Source organism: Camelus ferus, chromosome 35, assembly GCF_009834535.1.
Source record: "Camelus ferus isolate YT-003-E chromosome 35, BCGSAC_Cfer_1.0, whole genome shotgun sequence".
In the NCBI taxonomy this organism is placed as follows: domain Eukaryota; kingdom Metazoa; phylum Chordata; class Mammalia; order Artiodactyla; family Camelidae; genus Camelus; species Camelus ferus.
The window spans coordinates 8,328,613-8,352,085 of record NC_045730.1 but is presented as its reverse complement, the minus strand read 5'-3'; the positions used below and the strand labels follow the sequence as shown (position 1 = coordinate 8,352,085).

The window sequence follows — 23,473 nt, the reverse complement described above, 5'->3', positions numbered from 1 at the left end:
AGCTGCCAACAGTACCTTTAATATTTTGAGGGAGGTCATGAAAAAGCAAAATAACAGCAACATTAGGGCAGGAAATTTACCTGGTTCTCCCCATTTTCTAAAAGACTGCGTGGCACAGAGTGTCAGTAAATACTAGATAGACTGATTGATTACTGGCTTACCAACAAGCTGAATTCTCATCTGCACTATTTCTTTTTTCCTTGGAATTGGATAGAACTACTCAATCTTGAGATGCACTTTGGTTATGTTTTGTGGCTTAAGTGTGCCACTTGGCATAATCCAAGAAGGACATTCATTTTGTGAGCTCACTTTGAAAATATCAGACACTTAATAATGGATGTCAAATGGTCAGCTGTTTCTTCCACAAGGAAAGTGTCTTCTGAAGCCAATCTATGTATAGGTAGAATTCCTACCATCTTTGTCATCCTTTATGCCTTTTCTGTTTGTCTGTAACCATCTTTTCTATGTGTACATGTTGCCACTAAAGATTTGGCTAGGAATCCTGAGAGAAGGCTTGCATTGTGTTGTCTAAGTTACCAAATTAATGAAGGCAAAGACTGAATCACAGCTTTTAAGTAAGTTTCAACCAAAGAAGTAAGAATAGAATATAATGTTCTGCACTACCCAGAAATAATTGTGGTTTTCAAGTGAATATGTATTAAAATGCTTGATTGGATTTAGTAGAAAAAATTTACTTACTTTGAGAGAAATTGAAAGCCTGTTAAGGAAAAAAACAGTGACAGGACTTCATTTGTTCCTGAATTAGTTTGCTTGATGGAAGGTTTCTCTCTACAGGAGAGAGAACTTTCTATTAAAGGACCTGAAATTCACCATTAGAAAGACTAGTGAAAAGTCATAAGATCTTTTGGCCAGGATGTGACTCTGAAGTAGAGACTTGTATGTAAACAGCCGTGCAGCATCCATGGTACCGGGTGAAAACCGCTGCAGGTAGGATGAAAGCCACATGCTGTCAGTGTTTCTGCAGAAATTACCAATTACAAACACTTGGAGAATTTCTTTGAAGTTTACCAAACTTCATATTTCCAAAATATGGTTTGGAAATCTTTTTCTCATTGAGATAGATACCATCAATGACATAATTCTTTCCAAAGATAATGCTCAATGGCTTGAGATTAAAGACAACTGTATGACAAAATTCCAACCTAAGTAATACTGGGTAATTCTGGTGTGAGATATGGAAGTTCTAAGTCCAGTTGCTAACATATTCCTTTCTGAGTTAAGGTTTCTCCTGGTTTTGTCTTAATCGGAATATTAAAATTGATTCGATGTGAAAGATAAACATTTCTCTGATAAAAACTACTTACTGGTTTCAAATTGCCAGGCCAAATAATAACACCCTTTCATGGAAATTCACTTCTGAGAATAATTAAATTTTACTCTCATTTAATTGGAGTATTTTGAATTCACTTCATCCTTTGCAAGAAGTGGCCATTAAATTTTACATTAAAATGATAGTAGAGGAGATCCTTCTTTGTGAAAATGTTTTTATACATTATCTACATGAAGGAAATCATTTTCTAAACAGTAAAATGCATATGTAAATTTTTGTGACTAAATAATACATAGCTTTCCTCAAAAAGAAAAGGAGATAAAAACACTTAACAATCTTGCAATAGAAGAAAATTACCTTAACACGCTAAAGGTTGTATACAAGAAACACACTGCTAACATCATATTCAGGTGACAGACTAAAAGCTTTTTCTTTAAGACCTGGAATGAGACAAAATGCTCTCTTTTTATCACTTCTGTCAATATAATACTGGAAGTCTCTGCCAAAAGCAATTAGAAAAGAAAAATAAATAAAAGTCATGGAAATTGGAAATGAACAGGTAAAATTATCTCTCTTCACAGAAAATGTGATCTTAAATGTACAACATCCTAGAAAGTCCATGAAAAAGTTTTAGAACAAATAAATTCTTCAGAGTTTCAGGAAAAAGGAACAACACACAAAATCTGTTGCACTTCTATACACCAACAATGAATAATCTCAAAAGGAAATTAAGAAAAAAATTCTACTAACAACAGCATCAAACAGTATAAAATATTTAGGAGTAAACATAACGAAGGAGATGAAAGACATGTGGAAAACTAAAAATTGTTGCTAAGAGAAATTAAAGAAGATAAATAAATGAAAGACATCTCATGTTCACGGATTGGAAGAATTAATATTGCTTTCATGTCATTACTACTCAAAGCAATCTATAGATTCAATGTAATCCTCAAAATGCCAAGAATATTTTTTGCAGAAATAGTAAAATCCATTCTAGAATGCATATGGAATCCCAAAGGACCCCAAACAAGTGAAACAATCTTGAAAAAGAACCACGTTATAGCCCTCACACTTCCTGATTTCAAAATTTATTACAAAGCTACAGTAATTAAAAGACTATGGAAATGGCATAAAGACAGACATATAGACCAACAGAATACACTAAAGAGCCTAGAAATAAACTCTCTTAGATGGTCAGATGACTTTTAACAAGGGTGCCAAGATCATTCAACAGGGGAAAGGACAGTCTTTTCAACAAAGTGTTGCAAAAACTGGTTATCTACATGCAGAAAGATTAAACTTCGACCAAGGCCTTACAGTATATATAAAATTAACTCAGAATGGGTTAAAGACCTAAATGTAAGATCTAAAAGTACAAAACTCTTGAAAGAACCACAGGGGAAAATCTTCACAATACTGGATTTGGCAATGATTTCTTGGCACTCACAGGCAAGATACGAAAAACTAGATAAATTAGAGCTCATCAAAATGAAAAACTTTTGTGTATCAAAAGACACTGTCAGTTTGATACAACATTGTAAAATGATTATAAATCAATAAAAAATGTTAAAAAAAGAAAAAAAAAAAGACACTGTCAGAATGAAAAGTCAGTCCATGGAATGGAAGAAGATATTTGCAAATCATGTGTGTAAGACATTGACATGCAGAATATATAAAGAGCTCTTACAACTGAACAACAAAAACAACCTGATAAAAAAATTCACAAAGGATCTAAATAAACATTTCTCCAAAGAAGATATACAGATGTCTAATAAACACATGAAAAGTTCAACATCATTAATATTCATAAAACATAAATCAAGGCCATAATGAGGTATCACCTCCCACTCACTGGGATGTCTATTATAAACAAAATCAGAGAAAATGGCAAATGTTGGCAAAGATGTTGAGCAATTGGAACATTTGCACATTGTTGATGGGAATGTAAAACCTCTTAGTTTCTGTGGAAATGTCATGGCAATCCTGTAAAATATTAATTATCATATGATACAGACATTTGAATCTGGAGATATATCAAAAAGAAATGAAAGCAGGGACTCCAACAGATATTTGTACACCCATGTTCATAACAGCATTATTCCCAAAAGCTAAAAGGTAGAAACAAGCCAGGTATCCTGTAGCAATGAATGAATAAAATGTTACAGATACATACAATGGAGTATTATTCAGCTTTGAAAAGGGAAGAAATTCTGACACATGCTACAGCATGGATGAACCTTGAGGACATTATACTAAGTGAACTAAGCCAGTCACAAAAGGACAATGATTCCATTTGTATGTGGTACCTAGAGTGGTCAAATTCACAGAAATAGAAAGTAGATCAGTGGTTGCCAAGGGCTGAAGGGAGGGAGGGAGGGTTTCAGTTTGGGAAAATGAAAAATTCTGAAGTTGGATGATGGTGATGCTTGCATAACAGTGTGAATGTGTTTATTACCACAAACCTATACATTTAAAAATGATAAATGTTATGTATGTTTTGGCTCAGTTTTCCGGGAAGAGCAGGACTTATCATTAAGGAAAGACATAACTGTGCCTCACAGAGCTTTCAGGAGGAGAAGAAATGTACATTATTAATTATTAATATTATATTAAAATAATATATACCATAATTATATTGTGATATTAATTATTATAACCATATTAATCATAATCAATATTATATTGTATATAATAGTAATTATATAATAAATAATAATATATTATAGTGTTATAATATATTATAACATTATATTATATTAATATATTAATATTTAATATATTAATTAATGACTTATTATTAGGCCCAGGCAAAATTGTGAAATAGCTTGCTTTTAGTACCTCTACCTCTCTCTTTTTAGATTTTTCCCTAGTTCTTATATTTTCTTTGTCTTGTAAGAACTTTATATTGTGGTGATCGACCCTTACCATACTTTACTGAGTTTATCCTGAGTTCTGCAATCAATTTCTGTGACGTTACCATGTTTAAAACTTTCTTCTATCTCTGCCCATTTTCTCAGAAGCTTGTCCTATGTTAACTATCACTTGAGGATATAACTTAATATTTTTCTCCAATTAAGGTGTTAATGATTGAATCTATGAATGACTGCAGTGAATTTTTAATGATAGAATCTGGCATGGAAGAAGCCAATTCAGGAGATAATTGGGGCTTCCAATCAACCTCAAATCACAGCATGGAGACAGTTCTCCCTTGTTGACTACAGTATTTCTGACCTTTGGGATCGCAAAATTGAAAACACAATGATGAGTTTCACAAGTTCAGAAAGCCCAGGAAACATGGATTCTACTGATAAGTTTCTGCATAACACGCGTCATTGTTCCATGGCCTGCCTACAGCACCACTGTGGTAGCAGGGAAACCTCCAGGGAGGCCGATTTTAGCATAGCAAGTTCTATCAGATTTGAATGTAAATGTGTGGCCTATGAAATTAAAAGGCAAATCAACCACGATTCAAGACAAATCATTCAAATGGTTTAAAATATACAATTCTCTATTGGGAGCAAATGAATACTTAGAAAATTTTCTGGTGCCTTTTTGAATAAGCCAGCAGTTATTAGAAGCTCATGATTGCTTTTTTTAAAAATAAGAATTAGTTGGAAAATGTATGCTCATTAGATTCATTTTGTAACAAAAAGAACCCCTGTTGAGACTATTCGGAAGTAAAAATGTTTTATTTAGCTATTTTTCTAGGTCTGATACTTCCAGAATACATCATCATTATCCTTGTGTATAAAAGCGAACAAAGAACTTTGGAAACAGACCTCAACTAAGTAATTGTAATGCAAGGTGGTTTCTTGTTATTTAAAAACTGTTTGACACCTATGTGAGAATGTGTGTAAATTTCATAAATTTCACGAAATATAATAAGAATAATTTAGAATATTTTGTAATCACAAATAGATGATTGCAAATATTGCTGAGAACCAAAAGAGCCTTGAAAACAGATACATGGTTATGCAGGTACATGCATAGCTAGTTAAATGACACGCACACATTTATATACAAATAACTATATAATTTAGTTCATTTTCTGTTCAGCCAGACTCCCTGGACCAGTAGGGGTCCATGAGGTAATGACTGGGATATTCTGACTGTTCTAAATATTTCAAAGGCCTTAAGGCAATTGTCAGTTTCACCGTGGTACAACTCATAGACTAATCAAGTTTCTTAGCTTTTAGATAGAATGACATCAATTCTGCCTGGAAATACATTTCCTCAGGCTAACTAGAAACTCTGATGGACCTCTAATTCTGGATCTTTGGTGAAAATGGGTCAGTGGATTCAAAATGAGACATTAGAACAGAACTTTAAGAATTCATGTTCTGGAGTCAAAAAAACCCCCAAAACACCTGGGTTCAAATCTTGGTCCCTACACTTATGAGCTGTTTTATCCCAGGGGCGTTACTTAATGTCTCCAACACCATCATCCAGGTTTCTTCGTAAGGAAAATGCCTGCTTTGTGAGGTTGCTGTAAGGAATAAATAGAGTGCAGTGGAATGCCTAGGACAGAACTAAGATGCCCAATAATATTACAGAACACAGCTGCTTTGTAAAACATTTCAAAATAAGGAATCCAGGACTAAAATTAATAAAATAAGCCATCAGTGGTCATAAAGCAGGTTTAGCTAATGTCATTTAAAAGCATCATTTCTAAATCAGCTTTCAGTGCTCACATGGACGATCTCAAGAACCTGTGCCAGATGTACTATTACTAAATAATATTGCCCAAAATGTGATTAAATAAAAATTATGCTTTTGTGACTAGGTTGCCAGGCCCTGTCTACCTGTTAAACAGCACATTTATTCCCACCGTAGCTAATACAACCAGTTAGGACAAAAACAAACTTGTCAAAGGAGAATCTCCACAGTTACTAAGAACTACAACCCAAGTATGGTACATTTGCAGTTGAATTAATCTATTTTTTAGAGAGTGACATTTTGCTGATGTTGAATAATGGAATAAAGTCCTCCCTGGATGGTTATTGTGAAAAACCAAGTGTCTAAGTCCTTCTGCTTCTCCCAAACCTCTTAGATAGCTTATACCCAGAAAAAAAAAGAAAGAAAGAAAAAAGAGCCAGAAAATGCCTTTGTTGTGGTAAAAGCACCAAGAATTTCAAGAACATTGAGATTCAACAGGAAGGTGCTATGCTTAATTCCAGGGGTCCATCCCAGCCATGGGTGGCTGAGTTTCCATCAGAGGGTCCTCTCTGAATTGGTCAGCCCAAATCTGAAACTCTCATATGCTTGAATGGCTGGAACATCGAGGTGGATTTGAAGATGTCCCCTTAATAATAAGCCCTCATATTTTATGGTGCCTAAGAGTTATATTTTTACACACATTATGTCATTAGATCCTCGTAGCAATCATTTGAAGGAGACAGGGCAGGATGTCATTGCTGTAATTTTACAAGTGAAAAAACGGCTCGCTGCCTTCAGTAAATAGAGACAAGACCAGTATTGGGTCCTCAGTTTTCTGACCTTCTGTGGCATTCTTCCTGTTGGGCCATACTGGACCATTCAAATGTTACATGCAAAAAGGCTTTTGCATTGATAAAGTAGACTTAAAATGTGAAAAATCATCTTGATGTTAATCTGTATTTGTCATTTGTTTTTGTTTTTTGTTTTTTCCTACTATTGTCTTATTTCTTAAGAAGCCAAATAGGGTTGTGAAAGCTACTTTTTTTTTCTCTCATTAGGCTCAGATTATGAAAGATGTGATTTTGAGGATGGGCTCTGTGGTATGACACAAAATCAGAGTCTGCAGCTTGGCTGGACAAAGAGAAATGGGATAAATGGTCCACCTCCTCCATCTTATGATCACAACGGTGATATGTCTGGTAAATGCTTTGAATTTTTTTCTTTCTTTTTCTTTTAATAATAGTGATGCATCTGTTATAACTACAATTAAATGTTAAAGTATGCGTATTTCCCTAGAGATAATTTTAAGTAAGCAGATATCGTGCCTTCAGACATTAGGTGCTTGAAATGCTTGTGGAAAAATAGTCATGCTTGAATTCCATTCAAAAATCCTGATTTCATGAATATTAATACAATTTTTGATTAACTTACACTTGAAATAATTTCTCGGTGCTCCAGAATAATATTTTTGATCAGGCAGTCAATGCCTTGTTAAGTTTTCAGAGCTAAGTTTGAAAACCTATCAGAACATTAACAACATCACTCTGTCAGTGTTTGAAGTCTATGAAACCTAGGGGCAGAGTGATTAAGAGGTGGTATTGATTTGCTGTTTACTGTTCTCATTTTGATCATTCTGTGAGGTGTGTTGTGGTACCTCATTGTAATCTGAACTTGAATTTTCCTGATGACTCAATATTGATCCATTTTGCATGGGTTATTGGCTATTAATGTACCTTCTTTTATGAATTTTATGCTCATATTTTGTCTCATTTTTATTGGACTACTTGTCTTTCATGAATTAGTTGTATTTTTTTTTTTTAATTTTGGAGTAGTTTTAGATTCACCAAAAAATTGAGCAGATATCACAGGGATTTCCCATATGTCCCCTTCCCTGATGTACACACAGCCTTGTCCACTATGAAAATCTCACACCAGACGGCTGCATTTGTTACAATCAGTGAACCTACATGGATACATCACTATCACCCAAAGTCTATATATTGGGGTTCATTCTTGGTGTTATATGTTCTCTGGATTTGGACAAATGTATAAAAACATGTCTCCACCACTATATTCTCATACAGAACAGTTTCACTGCTGTAAAAATCCTCTGTGCTTTGCCCGTTCATCTCTTCATCTCTCCCTGCCTGCTAACCCCTGGAAACCACTGATGCTTTTAGTCTCAATGGAGTTTTGCCTTTTCAGTGTCATTTGGTTGGATCATATGATATGTAGCCTTTTCAGATTGACTTCTTCCACTTAGTATCACGCATTTTCATTTCCTCCATGTATTTTCAAGGCTTGATAGATCATTTCTTTTTAGTGGTGAATAATATTCCATTGCCTGGATGTACCATAGTTTATCCATTCACCTGCAGAAGGAACTCTTGGCTATTTCTAACAGTTTGGCAACTATGAATAAAGCTGCCATAAACATCAGGTGCTGGTTTTTGTGTGAACATGAGTTTTTAACTCTTTAGTGTAAATACCAAGGAGTATGATTGTTGAATTGTACGGTGAAAGTCTGTTTAGTTTTGTAAGAAACTGCTACAGTCTTCCAAAGTGGCTGTACCATTTTGATTTCCATTAGCAATGAAAGAGAGCTCCTTGCACCAGTTTTTATGTGTCATATATTCCGATTCTTTGTAAGAATTATGGTTATTTTTTTCCAACTCTGTGCAATATGTATTAATCTTATTGATATTTTTAATGAATAGAAGCCTTTAATTTTTATGAGACCCACTTTTTGTTTTACTATGTCAAATTTGTTGAGATGAAGGTTGTTCTTTATAGTCAATTATTCCTGGACAACAGCATGTAAGAGAATGAAATCAGAATGTTCTCTGACAGCATATACAAAAATAAACTTAAAATGGATTAAAGGCCTAAATGTAAGACCAGAAACTATAAAACTCCTGGAGGAAAACATACACAGAACAATCTTTGACAAAAATCATAGCAATATCTTTTTGGATCTGTCTCCTAAGGCAAGGAAGTAAAAGCCAAAATAATCAAATGGGACCTAATTAAACTTAACAGCTTTTGCACAGCAATAGAAGCCATTGACAAAATGAAAAGACAGTCTGCAGAATGGAATAAAATATTTGCAAGGGATGTGACCGGCAAGGAGTTAATATCCAAAACCAGCTCATATAACTCAACATCAAAATACAAACAACCTCAGACACAGAAAACAAACTTATAGTTACTGAAGGGGAAAGCGAGAGGGGAGGGATAAATTAGGGATTTGGGATTAACAGATACACACTATTATATATAAAATAGATAAATAACAAAGACTTAGTGTATATAGCACAGGGAACTATATTCAATATCTTGTAATAACTTAAAATGGAAAAGAATATAAAAAAGAATATGTGTGTGTGTATATAAAACTGAGTCACTTTGCTGTACACCCAAAACATTGTAAATCAACTATACTTCAATAAAAGATTTTTTATAAAGAAGAGATACACACTAAAAAACAAACAATTTGATTTTAAAATGGGCAGAAGAACTGAATAGACATTTTTCCAAAGAGTAAATGCAGATGGCTAACAGGAATATAAAAACATGCTTAACATCGCTAATCATCAGGGAAATGCAGATTAAAACCACAATTAGCTATCTCATCACACCTGTCAGAATAACTATCATCAAAAAGAACACAAATAACAAATGTTGGCAAACAAATATGGGAAAAAGGAAAACCCTCTGCACTGTTGGTGGGAATGTAAATTTCTGTAGCCACAGTGGAAAACAGTATGGAGGTTTCTCAAAAAACTAAAAATAGAACTACCATATGACCCAACAATTCTACTCTTGAGTATATATCTTAAAAAAACCCAAAACATTAATTCAAATATATACTTGCATCCCAATGTTCAGAGCAGCATTATTTACAATTGCTTAAATATGGAAGCAACCTCAGTGTTCATCAACAGATGAATGAATAAAGAAGGTTTGGTATATATACACAATGGAATACTACTCAGCCATAAAAAAGAATGAAATGTTGCCATTTGCAGCAACATGGATAGACTTGGAGGGCATTATGCTAACTGAAATAAGTCAGACAGAGAAAGACAAATACTGTATGATATTGCTTATATATGGAATCAAAAATGCAACAAACTAGTGAATATAACAAAATAAAAAAAGAGAAACAGACTCAGATAAAGAAAACAAATTAGTGGAGAGAGGGAAGGGAGGGGGCAATAAGGGGATAGGGGATTAAGAGATACAAACTATTAGGTGTAAAACAATCTACAAATATATATTGTACAACACAGAATATAGCTAATATTTTATAATACTGTAAATGGAGCATAGCCATTAAAAACTGGGAAACAGTGTATTTCTCTGTACCTTAAATAGTATTGTATGTCAGCTATATTTCAATTAAAAATATCTGTTATCCTTTCAATGACTGTAGAATGTGTAGCAACAATCCCTCTGTTTGATTTTTATCTCCTCTCTTTCCCTCTCTACTCCTCTTCAATTTAGGATTTTCTTTGGGCTTTCTTTTTTGGTTTTTTATTCTTTTTTTTACTTCTTTAGGTGGAAACCTCGGTTCACCAATTTTGATATTTATTATTCAGTTCACATATTTTCTAATTCCCCTTGTGACTAACTCCTTGATACATGGATTATTTAGAAGTATGTTGTTGAATTGCCAAATATTTGTGGGTTTTCTACATACCATTATTGACTTCTAATTTAATTACATTTTGGTGTAATACATTCTTTTATTTCAATCTTTTAAATATTTTTGAGACTTATGCTACAGTGTATAATCTGTCTTGGTGAAAATACCATTTGAATTTGAAAAGGATGTGTATTCTGCACATATTGGATATAGTGGTCTGTAACTAACAATTAGGTTAAGGTAATAAAACTGCAAGTCTTAACCAATTTCTTGATTAGTTGTTCTATCAACTGCTGACAGAGGGATGTGAAAATCTCTTACAATGTGCATTAATCTATTTGCCCTTCCTGTCAATTTTTTTATATTTTGAAGCTCTACTATGAGGTGTAAATACATATTTTTATGCCTTCCTGATATATTGACCCTTTATTATGATGGAGTATTCTTTCTTATCTCTTCTCATAAAATTTATGCTAAAGTCTATTAAATCTGATATTGATATTTTATTTTTATTTTCTTTTATGATGTTTTTATGATATACTTTTTTCTATCATTTATTTTCAACTTGTCTATACTCAAAGCTGTCTATTGTAGACAGCATGTAGGTGAATCTTTTATATCCTTTCTGATAATTCTTTTCATTGGAGTGTTTATTTAATATAATGTAGTTATTGATATTGTTAGATTTATTCTTTGTTTTCTGATTAAGCATTTTGTTTTAATCCCTCTTGTTTTCCTTTTCCACATTCTTTAGATTATTTAAGTATTTTTATAATTCTATTTCAATTGGCTTTTTTTTTTTAAAGTGTTTGGGTTTTTTTTTCCCCCAAGTTAAATACACACTAGAACAAGCCACAAAACAGCGCTGTTAACCCAGAGCTACACTCACCCCAAGACCAACCCAGGAACCCCAAAACACAGAGACCAGGACATGGGTCCACAGCTCCTGGCGAGACTGGAGGACACCTAGGAAGGCCCAGGCACCACTGAGCCTTTCTGTCACCTCCTGACCTCTCCGTCTTCCCCTCAGCCTAGACACAGGCCCCTTCCCTCCCTGGGTCCCAGGACTTTCTCCCTCCTCAAGGGCCAGAGAGGCAGCAGTGGAAGGATGGTCCAGGGCCCTTAGGTCCGGCTGTCCAGAAGAAGCTGGGCTCTGACTCAGGTTGGAGAAACGTTGTAGAAGGGCTGTCGGGACAGGTCAGGCCACCCCACACTCCACGTAGTTGACAGGGTACAGGCCAATCTGGCCGCTCTGCAGCTGGCCCTGGCACCAGCCCTGCTCATCCTCCCCACTCATCTTCAGCAGCTCCTCTCCTGCTTGGAAGCTCAGCTCATCAGCTTCCCGTCCTGCATAGTCATAGAGTGCCCGCACCCGCACCCCAGTGGCAGCCTTCTGGGAACCCTCCTCATCCTACCACTCCTCATCCTGCCCGCCGCCTGGGGACCCAGGGGTCTGGGGTGGGGGTGCAGCGCCATCTCTTGTGGGCACGATGCTGGTCAGAGTAACCTCATCAGGGCTCTGGCCACCCCCCCTCCTTCTGGCTGATTGTCCTCTGTGTGTCCAAGGACAACTCCTCAAACTGTGGCCAGTTCATAGCCATGCCTGGCCCGTGGGTGCTGCGCCACCAGCGCAGATCCTCTTCGTCACTGGCTGCCTGGATATGCCCTGATGCAGGGCTCGGTGGAGTTCTTGGAATCTCTCACTGCTGGAGAGGTCGAGGTGCTGGTGTAACGTAGGCAGCACATCCTTAAGAGAAGCCGCTGGCGCCCGGCGGCCTGGCAGGCCCCGAAGGCCTGCTCCGTGTCGTCCATGCAGCGCGGGGCATAGCGATGCAGCTCCGCTAGCTCTCCTCCTCTCGGCCTCCTTGGAGCACCGTTGCACCCGCTCCTGCAGCTGCCGCGGCTGCTCCTGGGAGACAGCGCGGTCCGCCTTCGCGTGGCTCTCCGGGGTCTGCGCCGTCTTCTCCTCCTTCCGGGCTGCATGGTAGGTAGTTCTTCTTGGAAGCCTCCACCTCCTTCAGCCTCTTTAGCCAGGGCTTCCGGGCCTCCCGGAAACCATCCTCGGCAGCCCGGCTCTGTCGGCAGCCGCGCAGCGCCGGCCGCTGGGAGGCCCGCCGCCGCCAGGCGCGCCCCCGCTCGCCGTCCGGCCCCCGCCGCCCCTCCCGCGCCTCCGGGTGCTGCGCGCCCAGCCGCCCAGCCGCCCAGCCGCCGTGAAGAAGGCGTGCCAGGCCTTCTCCAGTGTGCCATACTAGGGGGCCCTTCTCCAGCGCGCCCCTCCTCTTGCGGGCCCAGCCGGCCAGCCGCTGGGCATGGGCCTTCTCGATGCGGGCGCGCTCCTGGAAGCAGCTAACCAGGTCCCCGCACAGCCGATGCCCACCCTCCCCCCGCTGCACTGTCCTCCGGTAGTTGCCGGCCTCCCAGAAACTGCCCTCCAGGCCCTCCCGTCCACCATCTTCCTCTGGAGCCATGGTGTCCCCGCAGCACGGAATGGTGGCGCATTAGGGCTGGGGCCTAGAGATCACTTCAGGGATCTGGATGTCCAACTCTCAAAGCCGCCACTGTAAGTCTGCCTTGAAGCCTTTCCAGAAGTGGGGGGCATGCCCCTGAGAGGGAGCACTGCCAGCCTGCCCTGCCCATCCTCAGTTCTGAGTCACAGGATGCACCCAAGGACCTCTTCTCCCTCCTGGTCGGCCTACAGCCCTGGGATTTGAAGGCATAAGACGGGACGGTGGCCTGGTCCACAGAGGGGAGTACTTAAGGCAAGAGTGGCTGGAACCAGCAGCCAGAGAGCTCAACTGGCTTGTAAGTTATATGTCTTCACATTTGATTTTAGTGGTTAGTCTATGGCATATTTCTTCACTCTTTACAGTCTGCTTAAAATTGATCTTGCAAAACTATACTTGTAATATAGGAAACTTCGAAAAGCATACGTCACTTACCCTTTCTCATGGTCCTTTATTTTATACAGTGATCCTATGCAGTACATCTATAACCTATGTAACTTATCTCACAAGGCAGTATTATAATTTTATCTTTAAACATTAAGAAAAATAAAGAAATATTATTTTATGTTTATTACTTGCAATAAGCTTCATTCCCTCTGACTATCTGAGTTTTTCTTTAGTATCATTTCTTTCTAGCTCAAAAAATTTCCTGAAGTATTTCCTGTATTTCAGGTCTCCTAATGATAAATTAAGTATGTTAGTTTTCCTTCTCTGAAAATGTCTTTATTTTCCCTTCATTCTTGAAACATATTCTGATTGGATAAAGAATTTTTCATGGACGTATTTTTTTCTTTTTGTGCTTTAAGGGTATTATTTCACTGTCTTCTGGCCTCCCTACTTGCCTTGTGACACTCACAGTTATTAAAATTACTGTTTTGCTGTATTTAATAAATCTTTATTTTTTTGATGTTTTCAAGATTTGATTTTTTATGTTGGCTTTCAGTCACTGGGTTATGATGTGCCATGAGATTTTGAAAAATATTAATTGGGTTAATAAGCTTCATGAATGTGACATTATGTTTTCCTACCAATCTTAGAACGTGTTCCACTCTGATTTGTTCAGATTTTTTTTCTGTCTCGTTCTCTTCATCCTCTCCTTGGATTTCAGTACGTTAGACAGCAGGACTTATCACATTGAGGGGCTTCTATTTTCCTTATGTTTTCTTTTTTTCATGTTGAACAATTGCAGTTAATCTATCTGCAAGCCCTATGACTTTTCTCTTTTGTCATCTTTACTATGCTTATAAGCCTATCCAATGACTTTTTTAAAAATTCAGATATTGTGTACAATTTTTCATTTGACTGTTTTAAAATTATGTTAATATCTCTATGATTTATTATCCTTATTCATTATGAACATATTGTTCTTTGCTTCATTGAGCATAAATATAACTGTAGTTTGAAAATCTTTGCATACTCTCAGAATTGATTTCTGTTGACTATCTTTTCCCACAGTACAGTCAAAACCCTCTTCTTTTGTCTGTCAAATAATCTTGGTTTATATCTTTGACATTCTAAATTTAATACTGTGGAGTCTTTGGATTCTGTTACATTCTTTAAGAGAGAGTTTGTTTTTTTTTTAAGTAGATGATTAACTTGCTTAGGTTCAAATTGAAAACTCTGTTTTGTTTGTTGTGGGTAGCAGTTCAAATATCAATTCAGTTCTTTTAGTTTTAGTTACTAGAAGTGCTCTCTGCATATGGATGTTTCAATGTTAGACAGCAACTTAGGTAGAGTTTTTTTCATTAAACATGGGCCACCCCTTTTCCTGGCTTTCTTCTTTTTAGAATTATTCCCTTTATTTATGGTGGACCTTGATGTCCTTGGCTCCTTTCCATGACTCTTCAGGCTAAGGAGATGAGGAACGTTTCAATCAGAGTTTTAGGCACACAAGCCAGCTGGAACTGTAGCCTAAATTCAGGCCAAACCCTGAGGGAATCTAACTTCTTCTGATTCCTTCCTCAAAGTTTCTGTTACCATAAAAATTTGTCCTTTTAGTTTTTCTTTAAATCCTCCTGTGTTTCCAGCTTTTACATTTTTCTTCTTCTTTTTTTTTAAATATAAACATTATTTTTATCATTGGTTTTTCTAACACCAGCATGTCCTAAACTGCTCTATGCTGCCCTTTCTGAAGGTCCATAGGAACCATAATCCAATCCTTAATCCCTGGCAGGCTGCGTTATTTAGACAGTGAGTTGGATTATTTTATTAAGAAGAAACAGGAAAAGACAAAGAATAGAAAAAAATCTCACATTCTTACTCTCTAGATCTAGTTTTTGCAAACTTTATAGTCATTAATATCTGTTCATTTTGAAATCAGTGAAAAATTGATGTTTTTTTATGTATTATTTCAAAACCTTTTTATTGAGCATATACACTATTCCACACACTATTCAAAAGAATTTAATAAGATGTCTTTTGTAAGACATCATTCTCATCGTTTCTTAGTTCTTTAGACATAGTTTCCATTAGTTCGTTGAAATATTTAAAATAGCTAATTTAAAGTCTTTTTTTCAGTAGGTCCAATGTCTGGGCTTCCTCAGAGACACTTTCTGTTGATTACTTTTTTCTTGTATTTGAGTCACATTTTCTTGTTTCTTTGAATTTCTCACAATTTCTTTTGAAACACAGACATTTAAAACAATTTAATGGGGCAAATGTGGAAATCTGATTCCCCTCACTTTCACAGTTTGTTGTTGTAGTTTGTTATATTTGCTGTATTTTAGTTTAATGACTTTTCCGGAGTAATTCTGTGAAGTCTTGATTCTTGTCATGTGTGGCCATTGAATTGTCTGCTTGGTCAGCTTAGTGGTCAGTAAATGCTTGGAAAGAGTTTCTTAAAACTGGAACTAATAAATCTCCCAGTGTTTGTTGAGGGACTCTGTTGTGGTACACTTGCAGTATTCACTGAGACATTTGCCAACTCTGTCTTACTCTTTCTTGCCTGCTTTAACAGAGTCTCAACATCAGCCAGAGATGAGATCTTGGTGCCTTTTCAGGTTTTTCCAGAGCATGTGCATAGCTCTGTGCATGCTCGCGTGCCTGTAGACTTGCAGGAATGTGTTGGAACATTTCTAAGCTCTTGTGGGACATCTCAGTCTGCAGTTTTGCTTTAAGCTTTTTGTTTAGTTTGTTGTTGGCCCCAAATGTTATATACTGCCTCAGGCAACTGTAAAGTTAAAACCTGCCAGTAATTGTTTTCAACACATGCCTGCTGTGAAGAGGCTATTTGCTTTGGGCTATTTCAGACAGCCTTATAAGTGGTGTCTTTCAGGAAACATCAGACTTGTCAAATAATGATAATTATTTGGTAATGAGGCTTGGAAGAGTTCTAACTGTATTCTGCTCATTCCTGTGGTGGCCATGGTACATCAGGAATGTGGACTGCTATTTTTTTAATTTGCTGTGGAGCTGGAGAGAGTAGGCAGTGGGAATAAGGAAGAAAAAAAAAACCCCTGAAATTCATTTTTTTTTTTTTTTTAACTGAGATTCAGTTATGTATTGGCTAAAAGCCCTCCGGTTACCATTAGGTTTGCTATGATTACTTTCATTGCTCATATGGAGAAGACTTTTAGTGGTTTTCACGTTGACATTTTTGTTACTATCATCCTCATGTTTATTGTATGTTTTATGGTTTCCTAAAGTGACTCACATAGCCTTTTATCACTGAAGTGGACTTAAATTGATACAGCAACATTTATGTACAAGTTGTTAGCAATTATAAGAGGTTACTGTTTGAGGGTATCCTTTAAGACGTACAGTTTTAGCAAATACTATGTGGTTATGTTGAGCTTGTTAGATTAATGAACAAGTATGAGACAAAACTTGTGATTCAGTGGAAATGGACTTTAGTAAACAGAAATTACCAACTTGAAGCAACTTGCATCGAAGACTGCTACTTCCTCTGTGTTATCTGAACTGAGCCATATTCCTGTCATAGAGGGGCACGCTTTCACTTTTCCAAAAGTTTTGACGTTTTAAACTTTGCTTCAGGCCTTGGACCTTGCCATGATGATGCCTTCCTGCAACCTGATTTTTTTGGGGGTATTATCTCACTGTTTTTGTTACTGAACTCAGGTTTGGGTGCTCACCGTTCAAAAATCCATACTCAAGAGAGTCAATGTTGATAGAAAGGAAAGTTGCTTTTAATCAGAGGGCCAGCAGTCTGGGGAAATGGTGGACTCAGTGGCTTCCAGAGACCATCTCCAAAGATTCTGCTCAGCTGTGAAAGTTTTAAAGGGGAAATGATTGCAGTTAATCATAGAGATAGGGAGTTAGAGTCATTGCCATCCCAGCCTGTGTGCAGGCTTGTCGACTTCTAGTGATCTTTTCTTTAAATGCTGTCTTACCCCCGCAGTTTGTTCGTGAGATCACTGAAGGGGAAGGCAGGGAAGAAATCTGGTCACCTATTTATTATTCTTCATTCCTACTTCTTTGCTCTATGGAGAAAACCAACAAGTTAGGCAAGGTATTTTGTGATCAATAGGTTTGAAAAGCATACGGGCACCTGATTTAAAAGTTAGTTACAGTGTAGCTTTGCTCAAGTAACAAGGCAGAAGAGATTTCCTGCTCAGGGCAGTTTGCTGCAGAGAGTGCTTACATTAACGTACTCAGATTTTTGCATTGCTTTGAGCTCATTGGTTACTCTGCATCATGCAATAGGATTTATGTTTCTCCTGCTCACATTCACTCCTGTTAATCACTTAGAACTTGGGAAATGGGGGAAACACAGGACTGCCTATCAATAGTTGAAGAAAGTGAGACTGAAAAAATCTAACTTCTCTTTTACAAGGATCAAGGTTGGTGGAATTCACTGCCAAAGTTATTGAATTTAGCCCTCAAAACTTGATTCATGGTTTCGGTTGCTTTCATATTTTATATATTTTGTATTTTTTGTCATCAATTTTAGTTTACGTTGGGATTTTACTCTCTGGCTTACCCAGCAACTGAGAGTGTAATGTAAACATTTAAAATTATAAATGAAATCATTCTGTGTTCTTACTTTGTACTTTTAACAGTTAAACTTTATCACAAGATTATTTTAAATATGTTTTAAAGATACGCTGTGTGGTGGCTTATACAGATGTAGGCATAAAAATGGGAACATATGAATCATATAAACAAACTGAAGTGAATATGGCCGAGATTCATAGGAGACATGATGACGATTATGTGTGTGTGATATGATATTACCAGGCTCCTTCTAGGAGCAAGAAGGGTGTGTGGAGAGAACATTGGATGTATTTTTTATCAGCTTTGTAAATCTCTTCCTGATGGTTAGAACCAGCAGTAGGAGTGGGTATCAGATGAGGGAATGGGCATGTGGGAAAAACTTAAGCTGCCAAGGATCTGCTTCATTTTTTATACTCATAGACGGGATGATTAAAGTTCTAGGGAAAGCAAGAGAACTTTCCCTAAGATGATACTCTCTAAGGAACATCTCCAACTTTAAATGAAAGAAATTCTATATACTAACAGGGAGCAGAGTAAAATTGAGTGTGCATTAAAAAAATGCTTGCTATTGTCACTAAGTTGGAATTAAAAGTAATACACAGATATTGCTATTGGGTGCCTTTTCAACGCTTTTTTTTTCCCCATGGAAAGAACTCTTATTACTAGAGCAGATGCCAAAGGATCTTAAGTTGTTTCTGAATTTAAAACTTTACTTTTTATGATAACCTGAAGGTTAACCTTTATTTAATTGTTGACAAAATACAGAAAAATTGAGTGTCATAAAATGTACCAAATGACATGGTTTATAAAACATGTAGCTGAAATATGTAATTTATGATTTTATTGAAAATAATATTTTGTTATTTAATAGCTTAATGTAGCAATCTGATGTTTAAGACCAAACTTTCAAAAATAAATATGACTGATTTAAATAATTTCCTTGACAAATAAAAGTAATTTTTCCTGTATGTATCACAAATGCTTTTTAGTAGCTGAATATTTATAAACAACAATTTCTGGCCTGTTGAATACTATTACCACTTGTATTGCTAATATTATCACTTAAACCTCAAGCAGTATACCCGTATAGCTCATTTTTGTCATTTGATTATTCACTTGCTTAATGTCTGCTTTCCCTGCTGATTATAATGAAAGCGCAAACTAATGATAGTCCACTTGTGTCCCCATGATGCCAGCTCTTCATGCAAGTTATGTTTATATAAGTACCCCAGGTAGTAGATTCTCAATTTTCTGTTATTGCAGAGATTTCACTTATGCCTCTGACCATGTAAGCAATCATTAAATGTCTTTTTTCCCTCCTTAATTAGGGTAAAATTTTGGAATAGGTATATGGAAGAAGAGGTTTCTTTAGATTTCATAATTTGACTATTGATTCTTTCAATAATGTGACAATTAAGTTTGATTTCTGAGACAGCTTTCAAATATCACTAACTTGGCTAGCTATCCCGTCATAATCATCATTGTCATTTTTTTCATTTTTTTGGACCAATAGTGGCAAACCAAATAGAGTAACAGGAAACAGCGGTTCCCAGACTATACACTATAACGTTATCAAGCATCGCAAAAAATCTATGAAAGTCCAGGGAATGTCCCACATTTATCTTATTGGCTTCTAAACTGTAACAGTCCCCTGGCACAGTCTGTTCTCCAGCATACAGGAGAGAATCAGAGCTCAGTATTGTTTTCCAGAATTCTGGGCAAAGCTGGGACCATTTGATCCAATTCTTTGTGGAGAAAAGCAGAACAAAATATCATCTCTTTTGAATTCTTCATTGAAGCTTATTTTGGCGAGCAGTCCCAATATGATGTTTTCCCTGGATACCATCTTTGCAGGGTTAGAACTTTGTCTGTTATATGCGATAAGTTAAGTTGTGAACTGTAGCCCATAGCAGTGTTACAGGGGTACATTCACAATTAGTTATTTCACTTGGGAGTATAAGGAAGTCACAATGTCACTCAGACAATTTGCAAAAAAAGCAAATGATGGGGTTAAATGTTTCATTCTATTAACAAAAATATATTGACCTAATGTGGATATAGGCCTGAATTATTGCCTGGCATATTAAACAGGTTTAGCAGTGCTTGCTCTGAATCTAACATGCTGACTTTTGTTTCTAACAGCCCACTTCCTCTCCCTGGTCTCCAACGTGGATTCTGCTTCTGCAAACTTAAGAAGCCGAGTCTTTCTTCCAACAGACAACCAATTTGCTTGTCAGGTATTTGAAAGCGCACAGCATTTGAAATGCTTTTCACATTTGGGAACTTCTTTATTATAATTGTTTGGACCCTGATGATTTTTTACAGGTTACATTTTATTACTTCTCCAGCCAAGTAAATGGTACATTAACGGCTGGCTTTCAGACTACGTGTGGCGGTCCTATTCAGCAGTTGTGGCAAAACACAGCTGGGCTCCAAAATCAGTGGGCGAGGAATGTCATCAAAATCCAGAGCTCCCAGAGATTTCAGGTATGTGTGTTGTATTTTCTGACTTTGAAGGAGAAATGATAAAGAACAGATGTTTGGGTAAGTTAGAAGCAGGTTGACTTATCATCTCAATTATCTGAGGAATGAGGAACTTGCCAGCGTTTTCAAGGGCTGAACCCAGACAGTTCGAGGAAATTGGGGCACCCAGTCATCCTAAAAGGCAGTTTCAAACAGTTTTAAATTTATGGATCAAAAGTAAAGTTCATATATATTAAGATACATTGATATATCAGTTAAATATATTTTTATTGGGTTATAGTCATTTTACAATGTTATGTCAAATTCCAGCGTAGAGCACAATTTTTCATTTATACATGAACATACATATATTCATTGTCACTTTTTTTTTTTTTTTTTGCTATGAGCTACCACAAGATCTTGTATATATTTCCCTGTGCAATACAGTTTACCCAACACCATTTGCTGAAGAGACTGTCTTTATTCTGTTATATATTCTTGCCTCCTTTGCCAAAGATTAGTTGGCCAAAAGTTTATGGATTCATTTCTGGGCTCTCTGTTCTGTTCCATTGATCTATATGTCTGTTTTTGTACCAATACCATGCTGTTTTGATAAGTATTGTCTGAAGTCTAGGAGAGTTATTCCTCCAGCCTCTTTCTTTCTCTTCAGTAATGCTTTGACAATTCTAGGTCTTTGATGGTTCCATATAAATTTTATTATGATTTGTTCTAGTTCTGTGAAATATGTCCTGGGTAATTTGATAGGGATTGCATGAAATCTGTAGATTGCCTTGGGCAGTGTGACCATTTTAACAATATTGATTCTTCCAATCCAGGAGCATGGACTATCTTTCCATTTTTTAAAGCCTTTTTAAATTTCCTTCATCAATGGCTTATAGTTTTCTGTGTATAATTCTTTCACCTCCTCGGTTAGATTAATTCCTAGGTATTTTATTACTTTGGGTGCTATTTTAAAGGGGATTGTTTCTTTACTTTCTTTTTCTGTTGATTCATTGTTAGTGTAAAGAAATGCAGCTGATTTTTGAATGTTAATCTTGTAACCTGCTACCTTGCTGAATTCTTTGATCAGCTCTAGTAGTTTTTGTGTGGACCTTTTTAGGGTTTTCTATGATATTCAGTTAAATATGATTTTCTAACACTGTTCTACTCTCACCCTTCTCCAAATCACATTCTGAGCCACTTTATCTTTTAAGTCAAGAATATTTACTGTGTGAACGCATGATGGGGAAAAGATTCCTGTTACCTTTTTGTGTTTCAGATGTTTGCTTGAGAAATAGTATTGAGCGTATACTGCTAACTGAGAAAACTCTCATACGATGAATGTAGCTGCACGAGTTTCTGTCCGTGCAGTTACTAGTGTGATCCAAGTCAGTTAATGTCCCTTATTCACCTACCATCAAAACTTCATCTAAGATTTAAGTCAAGTGTTTTGAGCACTGAGCCCTTACCTCCCTTCACGGGCCATCTTCTCTTCACATGTCTGAGGGGAAGGGAACTGGTCTCATGTTTCCTGTCCCATCACTGCACACCACCCCTGACTTCTTTTAAAAAAATTTTTTTTTATTGAGTAATAGTCATTTTACAATGTTGTGTCAAATTCCAGTGTAGAGTACAATTTTTCAGCCATACATGAACATATATATATTCATTATCACATTTTTTTCCTGTGAGCTACCACAAGATCTTGTATATATTTCCCTGTGCTATACAGTATAATCTTGTTTATCTATTCTACATTTTGAAATCCCAGTCTGTCCCTTCCCACCCCTCGCCCCCTTTGCAACCACAAGTCTGCATTCTATGTCTATGAGTCTGTTTGTATTTATGTTCTTTTTTTCTTTAGATTCTACGTATGAGCGATCTCATATGGTATTTTTCTTTCTCTTTCTGGCTTACTTTACTTAGAATGACACTCTCCAGGAGCATCCATGTTGCTGCAAATGGCATTATGTTGTCGGTTCTTGTGGCCGAATAGTATTCCATTGTGTAAATATACCATATCTTCTTCATCCAGTCACCTGTTGATGGACATCTAGGCTGTCTCCATGTCTTGGCTACTGTAAATAGTGCTGTCACGAACACTGGGGACACCACCCCTGACTCCTTTGATGTTGCCCAACTCCCAGCTCCATTGTCCGTGTTGCGATCTGCTTTTATTTTGCTGCTTTTGCTGTTCTGTTCTTTATTTCGCCTAACAGAGAAAGAATGAGGTGGGAGTTTGGGGAAAACCTTACTGGCCAAAGTTTTGGAGAAAACAGGGAGTGTTAATCACTTTTCAGCTCCCCTATACAAGATTCGTCTACCATGTGCAAACACAGCATCTGACTCTGGGGCCTGGCTTTTGAAAAAACAATCAAGAGGTTCCACTTTCTTCAGCTGGTTCTACTCATCTCTCTTTTCAGGACCCCAACCCAAAGCCCTGGAAAGTCTTTTTGTTTAAATGTCTTTAACTAAAGTGTCCCATCATGGCCGGTGGGTCTTGTGTTTCATAGCTACCCGGAACCATTAGTAAATTTCCCAGCAGCGAAATAGTGAAAGAAATAGCTCCTCCCATAAAGAAAGTGCTTCTTCTCGCTGCACCAGTGGGCGCAGATGATGGCCAATTTTCACACTAACTTTTCTTCACTTGTACCAAGTTGGCATGTGATTTAATTGAGTCGAATAAATGTATACATTGCAAACTCTCGTCAGGAGAAGATTGTAGGTAAGAAGGTAATTTGAAAGCTACTTTGTTAGGTCATGTGTGCAGATAGAGGAGTGGAAATTGGAATGGAAGGGAAAGAGGGCTTAATAGTCTTGACTGATAGGACCTGTGACTGGAGAATGTGATTCCCAAGGTCATTTTGGAGTTTTGAGCATTGATGGTGGCCGTCTTCTGGTTACCATTGTCGGAGAGTGAGAGTCAGGGAAGATGTCAGGTTGAAGGGAGAGAACATT

General features: G+C 37.1%; 1 protein-coding gene and 1 pseudogene across 1 annotated transcript in view; one reads left to right on the top strand and one right to left on the bottom strand.

Annotated features, from left to right (window-relative positions):
* The window catches only part of LOC116661438 (MAM and LDL-receptor class A domain-containing protein 1-like), a 66,184-nt gene that overhangs the window by 6,383 nt on the left and 36,328 nt on the right, over positions 1-23,473 (top strand). Inside the window, exons 2-4 of the mRNA XM_032473564.1 lie at positions 7,006-7,146; positions 20,195-20,289; positions 20,378-20,539. Coding sequence (XP_032329455.1) covers positions 7,006-7,146; positions 20,195-20,289; positions 20,378-20,539 — 398 coding nt within the window. The remainder of the gene's footprint in view (positions 1-7,005; positions 7,147-20,194; positions 20,290-20,377; positions 20,540-23,473) is intronic.
* Positions 11,409-13,267, bottom strand: LOC102523227 (annotated as a pseudogene).